Source organism: Entelurus aequoreus, linkage group LG03 (assembly GCF_033978785.1).
Source record: "Entelurus aequoreus isolate RoL-2023_Sb linkage group LG03, RoL_Eaeq_v1.1, whole genome shotgun sequence".
NCBI lineage: Eukaryota > Metazoa > Chordata > Actinopteri > Syngnathiformes > Syngnathidae > Entelurus > Entelurus aequoreus.
This window is the reverse complement of record NC_084733.1, coordinates 5660586-5672733: the sequence shown is the minus strand read 5'-3', so window position 1 is coordinate 5672733 and position 12148 is coordinate 5660586. Positions and strand designations below refer to the sequence as shown.

Sequence of the window (12148 nt, the reverse complement as noted above, 5' to 3'; positions counted from 1 at the left end):
GACAACAGTGTGCTGCCATTATTAAGGAGCCACTGCAGAAACCCTGATCAAAGATCCACTATATGACAAGAGTGCTCTGCTTTTTTTTAAAGAAACAATATGAAAACCCCAATTCAAAGATCCTCTATTCGACAGGACTGCACTACCATTTTCAAGGGACCCACTCTAGATATGCTAGTCAAAGATCCACTATATATCAAGAGCACTCTGCTGTTTTTAAGAAACATTGCAAAAACACCAATTCAAAGATCCTCTATCTGACAAGAGTGTGCTACTAGAAGAGCGCTCTGCTGTTTTTAAGAAACAGTATAAGAACACCCATTCAAAGATCCTTTATTCGACAACAGTGTGCTGCCATTTTTAAGGAGTCACTGCAGAAACCCTGATCAAAGATTCACTATATGACAAGAGCGCTCTGCTGTTTTTAAGAAACATTGCGAAAACACCAATTAAAAGATCCTCAATTTGACAGGAGTGTGCTGCCATTTTTAAGGACCCACTGCAGAAACCCTGATCAAAGATCCACTATACGACAAGAGCGCTCTGCTGTTTTTAAGAAACATTGCGAAAACACCAATTAAAAGATCCTCAATTTGACAGGAGTGTGCTGCCATTTTTAAGGACCCACTGCAGAAACCCTGATCAAAGATCCACTATACGACAAGAGCGCTCTGCTGTTTTTAAGAAACATTGCGAAAACACCAATTCAAAGATCCTCTATTCAACAAGAATGCGCTGCCATTTTTAAGGAGCCACTGCAGAAACCCTGATCAAAGATCCACTATATATCAAGAGCACTCTGCTGTTTTTAAGAAACATTGCAAAAACACCAATTCAAAGATCCTCTATTTGACAAGAGTGTGCTACTAGAAGAGCGCTCTGCTGTTTTTAAGAAACAGTATAAGAACACCCATTCAAAGATCCTTTATTCGACAACAGTGTGCTGCCATTTTTAAGAAGCCACTGCAGAAACCCTGATCAAAGATTCACTATATGACAAGAGCGCTCTGCTGTTTTTAAGAAACATTGCGAAAACACCAATTCAAAGATCCTCTATTCAACAATAATGCGCTGCTATTTTTAAGGACTTACTGCAGAAACACTGATCAAAGATCCACTGTATATCAAGAGCACTCTGCTGTTTTTAGGACACATTGCAAAAACACCAATTCAAAGATCCTCTATTCAACAAGAATGCGCTGCTATTTTTAAGGACTTACTGCAGAAACACTGATCAAAGATCCACTGTATATCAAGAGCACTCTGCTGTTTTTAGGAAACATTGCAAAAACACCAATTCAAAGATCCTCTGTTTGACAAGAGTGTGCTTCTATTTTTAAGGACCCACTGCAGAAACCCTGATCAAAGATCCACCACATGACAAGAGTGCTCTTCTGTTTTTAAGAAACATTGCGAAAACACCAATTCAAAGATGCTCAATTTGACAGTAGTGTGCTGCCATTTTTAAGGAGCCACTGCAGAAACCCTGATCAAAGATCCACTATATGGGAAGAGCGCTCTGCTGTTTTTAAGAAACATTATAAAAACACCCATGCAAAGATCCTCTATTCGACAAGAGTGTGCTGCCATTATTAAGGAGCCACTGCAGAAACCCCGATTAAAGATCCACTATACGACAAGAGCGCGCTGCTGTTTTTAAGAAACATTGCGAAAACAGAAATTCAAAGATCCTCTATTCGACAAGAGTGTGCTGCCATTTTTAAGGAGCCACTGCAGACACGCTAGTCAAAGATCCACTATATGACAAGAGCGCTCTGCTGTTTTTAAGAAACATTGCGAAAACACCAATTCAAAGATCCTCTATTCGACAAGAATGTGCTGCCATTTTTAAGGACCCACTGCAGAAACACTGATCAAAGATCCACTATATGACAAGAGCGCTCTGCTGTTTTTAAGAAACATTATAAAAACACCCATTCAAAGATCCTCTATTCGACAACAGTGTGCTGCCATTTTTAAGGAGCCACTGCAGACACGCTAGTCAAAGATCCTCTATATGACAAGAGCTCTGCTGTTTTTAAGAAACATTGCAAAAACACCAATTCAAAGATCCTCTATTTGACAAGAGTGTGCTACTATTTTTAAGGAGCCACTGCAGAAACCCTGATCAAAGATCCACCACATGACAAGAGTGCTCTGCTGTTTTTAAGAAACATTGCGAAAACACCAATTCAAAGATGCTCAATTTGACAGTAGTGTGCTGCCATTTTTAAGGAGCCACTGCAGAAACCCTGATCAAACATCCACTATATGGGAAGAGCGCTCTGCTGTTTTTAAGAAACATAAAAACACCCATGCAAAGATCCTCTATTCGACAACAGTGTGCAGCCATTATTAAGGAGCCACTGCAGAAACCCAGATTAAAGATCCACTATACGACAAGAGCACGCTGCTGTTTTTAAGAAACATTGCGAAAACAGAAATTCAAAGATCCTCTATTCGACAAGAGTGTGCTGCCATTTTTAAGGACCCACTGCAGACACGCTAGTCAAAGATCCACTATATGACAAGAGCGCGCTGCTGTTTTTAAGAAACATTGCGAAAACACCAATTCAAAGATCCTCTATTCGACAAGTATGCGCTGCCATTTTTAAGGAGCCACTGCAGAAACCCCGATTAAAGATCCACTATATGACAAGAGCGCGCTGCTGTTTTTAAGAAACATTGCGAAAACAGAAATTCAAAGATCCTCTATTCGACAAGAGTGTGCTGCCATTTTTAAGGACCCACTGCAGACACGCTAGTCAAAGATCCACTATATGACAAGAGCGCTCTGCTGTTTTTAAGAAACATTGCGAAAACACCAATTCAAAGATCCTCTATTCGACCAGAGTGAGCTGCCATTTTTAAGGACCCACTGCAGAAACCCTGATCAAAGATCCACTATATGACAAGAGCGCCCGAACAATGGGAGACCGGGCTTTCCGCTCCGCCGCTCGCAGTCTGTGGAACGCTCTCCCTGACCACCTGAGGGCCCCACAGACTGTAAATGCTTTTAAAAAAAAAATTAAAAACCCTTCTTTTTTTAAAAAAAATATTATTTTTAATTTTTAGATGTATGCATACTAGTTCTAGCTATTTGGTTGTTCTAGTTTTTATTTTTATTAATTTTTTTATCATCATTTTATTTTTTTTAATACACTGTGGCACTTTGAGGTTGTTTACTCAATGTAAAGTGCTTTTTACAAATACAATTATTATTATTAAACATTTACAAAATCATTCTGAGTAAATATGTAATTTCATAATGTATCTACAGTGTCTGCGGCTTAATATATGGAAAAATATTTTTTTCTTCTATAATCAATTATTTATTAATCATTGATTGTGCTCTATAGTCCGTAAAATAGGCTAGTTCATTTCAAACCTGCATACATTAACAACATGGTACGTCACATACTTCCCGTTTCTGGTCACATGTTGGAAAAGGAGCAGGAAGAAGCAGAGCTGAATCCTCCCCCTATTCCGTTTCGTGGCGTGCGTTCGTTCACACGTTTGTAACACAAACCAAGAGCCTGTTTGAAAAATGTAAAATCCTTTCATGTTTTCAGTGCGAGGCCCACTATTGTCTCAAGCCTCGTTGCTATGGCAACAGGCAAACAAAGCCCAGACATATACAGTAAGACACGAGTTAAATGTGTGAAGTCGGACCTGGCTCCTGGTAGGGTTGTCTAGTACTAGAATAGTACCGCGATACTGATGAATCATATTCGGTACTATACCGCCTCTAAAAAAGTACCGGTCCACAACCCCCTTGTCGTCGTCACGTCATGACATCCTTCCGCAGTGTTTTAGCTACTTCTAAATCACTAATCCTGGCCTCCTTGGCGACAAATAAAGTAAGTTTCTTACAAGTATTATTATCACTGGAGGACGAGGAATAGCTAAACATGCTTCACGACACACCGTCGGAGGATACAATAGCTCAGCGGCGTCACAATGTAAACAAATGCCATGGGTGGATCTACACATGACATCCACTGTAATGATACCAAGTACAGGAGTGTATCTAGTCCATACTACTATGATTACTACTACTAAAATATTGGTATGGGGACAAAACTACTACTAAAATATTGGTATGTGGACAACACTACTACTAAAATATTGGTATGGGGACAACACTCAACACTACTACTAAAATATTGATATTGGGACAACACTACTACTAAAATATTGGTATTGGGACAACACTACTACTAAAATATTGATATTGGGACAACACTACTACTAAAATATTGGTATTGGGACAACACTACTACTAAAATATTGGTATGTGGACAACACTAGTACTAAAATATTGGTATTGGGACAACACTACTACTAAAATATTGGTATGTGGACAACACTACTACTAAAATATTGGTATGGGGACAACACTACTACTAAAATATTGGTATTGGGACAACACTACTACTAAAATATTGGTATGGGGACAACACTACTACTAAAATATTGATATTGGGACAACACTACTACTAAAATATTGGTATGTGGACAACACTACTACTAAAATATTGATATTGGGACAACACTACTACTAAAATATTGGTATGTGGACAACACTACTACTAAAATATTGGTATGTGGACAACACTAGTACTAAAATATTGGTATGTGGACAACACTACTACTAAAATATTGGTATGGGGACAACACTACTACTAAAATATTGGTATTGGGACAACACTACTACTAAAATATTGGTATGGGGACAACACTACTACTAAAATATTGATATTGGGACAACACTACTACTAAAATATTGGTATGGGGGCAACACTACTACTAAAATATTGGTATGGGGACAACACTACTACTAAAATATTGGTATGGGGACAACACTACTACTAAAATATTGGTATGGGGGCAACACTACTACTAAAATATTGGTATGTGGACAACACTACAACTAAAATATTGGTATGGGGACAACACTACTACTAAAATATTGTTATGGGGACAACACCACTACTAAAATATTGGTATGGGAACAACAGTACTACTAAAATATTGGTATGGGTACAACAGTACTACTAAAATATTGGTATGGGGACAACACTACTACTAAAATATTGGTATGGGGACAACACTACAACGAAAATATTGGTATGTGGACAACACTACTACTAAAATATTGGTATGTGGACAACCCTACTACTAAAATATTGGAATGTGGACAACACTACTTCTAAAATATTGGTATGTGGACAACACTACTACTAAAATATTGGTATGTGGACAACCCTACTACTAAAATATTGGAATGTGGACAACACTACTTCTAAAATATTGGTATGTGGACAACACTACTACTAAAATATTGGTATGGGGACAACACTACTACTAAAATATTGGTATGGGGACAACACTACTACTAAAATATTGGTATGGGGACAACACTAGTACTAAAATATTGGTATGTGGACAACACTAGTACTAAAATATTGGTATGGGGACAACACTACTACTAAAATATTGGTATGTGGACAACACTACTACTAAAATATTGGTATGGGGACAACACTACTACTAAAATATTGGTATGAGACAACACTACTACTAAAATATTGGTATGGGGACAACACTACTACTAAAATATTGGTATGGGGGCAACACTACTACTAAAATATTGGTATGGAGACAACACTACTACTAAAATATTGGTATGGGGGCAACACTACTACTAAAATATTGGTATGTGGACAACACTACTACTAAAATATTGGTATGTGGACAACACTACAACTAAAATATTGGTATGGGGGCAACACTACTACTAAAATATTGGTATGGGGACAACACTACTACTAAAATATTGGTATGAGACAACACTACTACTAAAATATTGGTATGGGGACAACACTACTACTAAAATATTGGTATGGGGGCAACACTACTACTAAAATATTGGTATGGAGACAACACTACTACTAAAATATTGGTATGGGGGCAACACTACTACTAAAATATTGGTATGTGGACAACACTACTACTAAAATATTGGTATGTGGACAACACTACAACTAAAATATTGGTATGGGGACAACACTACTACTAAAATATTGTTATGGGGACAACACCACTACTAAAATATTGGTATGGGAACAACAGTACTACTAAAATATTGGTATGGGTACAACAGTACTACTAAAATATTGGTATGGGGACAACACTACTACTAAAATATTGGTATGGGGACAACACTACAACGAAAATATTGGTATGTGGACAACACTACTACTAAAATATTGGTATGTGGACAACCCTACTACTAAAATATTGGAATGTGGACAACACTACTTCTAAAATATTGGTATGTGGACAACACTACTACTAAAATATTGGTATGTGGACAACCCTACTACTAAAATATTGGAATGTGGACAACATTACTTCTAAAATATTGGTATGGGGACAACACTACTACTAAAATATTGGTATGGGGACAACACTACTACTAAAATATTGGTATGGGGACAACACTAGTACTAAAATATTGGTATGTGGACAACACTAGTACTAAAATATTGGTATGGGGACAACACTACTACTAAAATATTGGTATGTGGACAACACTACTACTAAAATATTGGTATGTGGACAACACTAGTACTAAAATATTGGTATGGGGACAACACTACTACTAAAATATTGGTATGTGGACAACACTACTACTAAAATATTGGTATGTGGACAACACTACTACTAAAATATTGGTATGGGGACAACACTACTACTAAAATATTGGTATGGGGACAACACTACTACTAAAATATTGGTATGGGGACAACACTAGTACTAAAATATTGGTATGTGGACAACACTAGTACTAAAATATTGGTATGGGGACAACACTACTACTAAAATATTGGTATGTGGACAACACTACTACTAAAATATTGGTATGTGGACAACACTAGTACTAAAATATTGGTATGGGGACAACACTACTACTAAAATATTGGTATGTGGACAACACTACTACTAAAATATTGGTATGTGGACAACACTACTACTAAAATATTGGTATGGGGACAACACTACTACTAAAATATTGGTATGGGGACAACACTACTACTAAAATATTGGTATGGGGACAACACTAGTACTAAAATATTGGTATGTGGACAACACTAGTACTAAAATATTGGTATGGGGACAACACTACTACTAAAATATTGGTATGTGGACAACACTACTACTAAAATATTGGTATGTGGACAACACTAGTACTAAAATATTGGTATGTGGACAACACTAGTACTAAAATATCGGTATGGGGACAACACTACTACTAAAATATTGGTATTGGGACAACACTACTACTAAAATATGGGTATGTGGACAACACTACTACTAAAATATTGGTATGGGGGCAACACTACTACTAAAATATTGGTATGGGGACAACACTACTACTAAAATATTGGTATGGGGACAACACTACTACTAAAATATTGCTATGGGGACAACACTACTACTAAAATATTGGTATGGGGACAACACTACTACTAAAATATTGCTATGGGGACAACACTACTACTAAAATATTGCTATGGGGACAACACTAATACTAAAATATTGCTATGGGGACAACACTACTACTAAAATATTGGTATGGGGACAACACTACTACTAAAATATTGCTATGGGGACAACACTACTACTAAAATATTGCTATGGGGACAACACTACTACTAAAATATTGGTATGGGGGCAACACTACTACTAAAATATTGGTATGGGGACAACACTACTACTAAAATATTGGTATGTGGACAACACTACTACTAAAATATTGGTATGGGGGCAACACTACTACTAAAATAGTGGTATGTGGACAACACTAGTACTAAAATATTGGTATGTGGACAACACTAGTACTAAAATATTGGTATGGGGACAACACTACTACTAAAATATTGGTATGTGGACAACACTACTACTAAAATATTGGTATGTGGACAACACTAGTACTAAAATATTGGTATGTGGACAACGCTAGTACTAAAATATTGGTATGGGGACAACACTACTACTAAAATATTGGTATGGGGACAACACTACTACTAAAATATTGGTATGTGGACAACACTACTACTAAAATATTGGTATGGGGACAACACTACTACTAAAATATTGGTATGGGGACAACACTACTACTAAAATATTGGTATGGGGACAACACTGCTACTAAAATATTGGTATGGGGACAACACTACTACTAAAATATTGGTATGGGGACAACACTACTACTAAAATATTGGTATGGGGACAATACTACTACTAAAATATTGCTATGGGGACAACACTACTACTAAAATATTGGTATGTGGACAACACTACTACTAAAATATTGGTATGGGGACAACACTACTACTAAAATATTGGTATGGGGACAACACTACTACTAAAATATTGGTATGTGGACAACACTACTACTAAAATATTGGTATGTGGACAACACTACTACTAAAATATTGGTATGGGGACAACACTACTACTAAAATATTGCTATGGGGACAACACTACTACTAAAATATTGGTATGTGGACAACACTACTACTAAAATATTGGTATGGGGACAACACTACTACTAAAATATTGGTATGTGGACAACACTACTACTAAAATATTGGTATGTGGACAACACTAGTACTAAAATATTGGTATGTGGACAACGCTAGTACTAAAATATTGGTATGGGGACAACACTACTACTAAAATATTGGTATGTGGACAACACTACTACTAAAATATTGGTATGGGGACAACACTACTACTAAAATATTGGTATGGGGACAACACTACTACTAAAATATTGGTATGTGGACAACACTACTACTAAAATATTGGTATGGGGACAATACTACTACTAAAATATTGCTATGGGGACAACACTACCTCCTGGACATTGAGATGGTGTCCATGAAGGCCAAGGTGGTGTATCAGATCTGGACCGAGGCTCCTAGAGTCCATGTGGACTTCATGTGTGTCATCATCAGAGAAGTCATCTTCCATCTGAGATGATCTCTCTCGGCCTTTCTTCTTCCCCTCCATCACTTCTCTCCTCCATCCTCTTTCATTCCCTGCAGGGTCTGAATGGAAGCCCCCCCCCCCCCCCCCCCCCCCGCCCCCCACAGAGTGTCTTTGTAAAGAGGGTGTATAAAGGCGGGGAAGTGGCTTCCGAGGAGAGGAGGGGGTCCTCGGTATTGTCTGTGGGCCTCGCCCCGCTTCACATCCAGCCAGTAAACATCTCCACCAGACCCTCTTCATGTCCCCGGGCCCGGTGGAGGAGGGTGGGACACGCACACACTCCAGAAGACCACACCAATCCCTATAAAACCTCACCAATTAAAGCAATTTAACAGCTGCATCTAACGAGAGCAGGAACATAGATCCTGGTGAAAGTTCCCTTTTTTTTTTGGGTCTGGAGCTTAAACAATTGTATTCTAGTCCTTCGTCACTCCACTAGAACTGTCCCACAGGCCGGCGGTCACAACCCTGGTCAAAGATCCTCTATATGACAAGAGCGCTCTGCTGTTTTTTAAGAAACATGGCGAAAACACCCATTCAAAGATCCTCTATTCAACAGGAGTGCACTGCCATTTTAAAGGACCTACTGCAGAAACACTAGTCAAAGATCCACTATATGACAAGAGCGCTCTGCTGTTTTGAAGAAACATTGCAAAATCACCAATTCAAAGATCCTCTATTCAGCGGCTAATGCTACAATTAGCGGCTAACGCTACAATTAGCGGCTAACGCTACAATTATGGCTAACACTACCATTAGGGGCTAACGCTACAATTAGCGGCTCACGCTACAATTAGCGGCTAACGCTACCATTTACGGCTAACACTACAATTAACGGCTAACGCTACAATTAGCGGCTAATGCTACAATTAGGGGCTAACGCTACAATTAGCGACTAATGCTACAATTAGCGGCTAACGCTACCATTTGCGGCTAACGCTACAATTAATGGCTAACGCTACAATTAGCGGCTAATGCTACAATTAGGGGCTAACGCTACAATTAGCGGCTAACGCTACAATTAGTGCCTAACGCTACAATCAGCGGCTAATGCTACAATTAGAGGCTAATGCTACAATTAGCGGCTAACGCTACAATTAGCGGCTAACGCTACAATTAGCGGCTAACGCAACCATTAGCGGCTAACGCTACAATTAGTGGCTAACGCCACAATTAGCGGCTAACACTACAATTAGCGGCTAACGCTACAATTAGTGGCTAACGCTATAATTAGCGGCTAATGCTACAATTAGCGGTTAACGCTACAATTAGCGGCTAACGCTACAATTAGCAGCTGACGCTACAATTAGCGGCTAACGCTACAATTAGTGGCTAATTCTTCAATTAGCGGCTAGCGCTACATTTAGCGGCTAACGCTACAATTAGCGGCTAACGCTACAGAAGCGTCTTGCTCTTCTTACCAGTCGTCCGTCTGCCCTCCACAGGCCGTTGCTGGTCTTGGTGGGTGCAATGGTGACCACGGGGGGGGCGCTGGGTACAGCAGGGTGGCTCCTGGACTGAGCTAGGAGGGGCCCCAGGGACGCCCGTTTAGGGGTGGTGACCGGCGAGCTGTGGCTGGTGGCTGGCGAGGAGACGGGCGACGACTCGCCGCTGTGGGCGGAACCTGAGTGGGTAGAAAAGAGCGGCGAGTGACCCCAGGAGTCAAAATGTGCGCCGTAGCTTTAAGAGAATCACTTTGATGGAGGAGTAAGAAATGTCATGGAAGAGAGGAGACACACACACACACACACACACACTCACACACACACACACACACACACACACACACACACACACACACACACACACACACACACACACACACACACACACACACACACACACACACACACACACACACACACACACACACACACAAAAGGCAGGACTATAATGAGGCAGAGGCGAGTTTGGCAACCAGCACACACGATGGCGGACATCCTCCAGAGGCTGCAGGGTTGCAGGGCTGCAGGGCTGCAGGACTGCAGGACCACTACGCCGAGCCGGAAGAGGAGAGCTTTTTATAATTGGCTGTAATTAGATTCTCATTATTAGCAGATGAATGGAAAAAGAGAAAGAGAAGGAGCGAGCGAGGGAGAGCGAGAGATGGTCAGCTCCTATCCAACACACATGCATGCACCATATGTAGCGTATGCACCATATGTACCATATGCACCATATGTACCATATGCACCATATGTACCGTATGCACCATATGTACCGTGTGCACCATATGTACCGTGTGCACCATATGTACCGTGTGCACCATATGTACCGTGTGCACCATATGTACCGTGTGCACCATATGTACCGTGTGCACCATATGTACCATATGTACCGTATGCACCATATGTACCATATGTACCGTATGCACCATATGTACCGTGTGCACCATATGTACCGTATGCACCATATGTACCATATGTACCGTATGCACCATATGTACCGTATGCACCATATGTACCGTGTGCACCATATGTACCATATGTACCGTATGCACCATATGTACCATATGTACCGTATGCACCATATGTACCGTATGCACCATATGTACCGTATGCACCATATGTACCATATGCACCATATGTACCGTATGCACCATATGTACCGTGTGCACCATATGTACCGTGTGCACCATATGTACCATATGCACCATATGTACCATATGCACCATATGTACCGTATGCACCATATGTACCGTGTGCACCATATGTACCGTGTGCACCATATGTACCGTGTGCACCATATGTACCGTGTGCACCATATGTACCGTGTGCACCATATGTACCGTGTGCACCATATGTACCATATGTACCGTATGCACCATATGTACCATATGTACCGTATGCACCATATGTACCGTGTGCACCATATGTACCGTATGCACCATATGTACCATATGTACCGTATGCACCATATGTACCGTATGCACCATATGTACCGTGTGCACCATATGTACCATATGTACCGTATGCACCATATGTACCATATGTACCGTATGCACCATATGTACCGTATGCACCATATGTACCGTATGCACCATATGTACCGTATGCACCATATGTACCGTATGCACCATATGTACCAT

General features: G+C 39.9%; 1 protein-coding gene across 2 annotated transcripts in view; it reads right to left on the bottom strand.

Annotated features, from left to right (window-relative positions):
* Positions 1 to 12148, bottom strand: part of LOC133646032 (genetic suppressor element 1-like) — a 163207-nt gene that overhangs the window by 28192 nt on the left and 122867 nt on the right. For both annotated transcript variants that reach the window (XM_062040985.1, XM_062040986.1), the window contains one exon: positions 10482 to 10684. In XM_062040985.1, coding sequence (XP_061896969.1) covers positions 10482 to 10684 — 203 coding nt within the window. The remainder of the gene's footprint in view (positions 1 to 10481; positions 10685 to 12148) is intronic.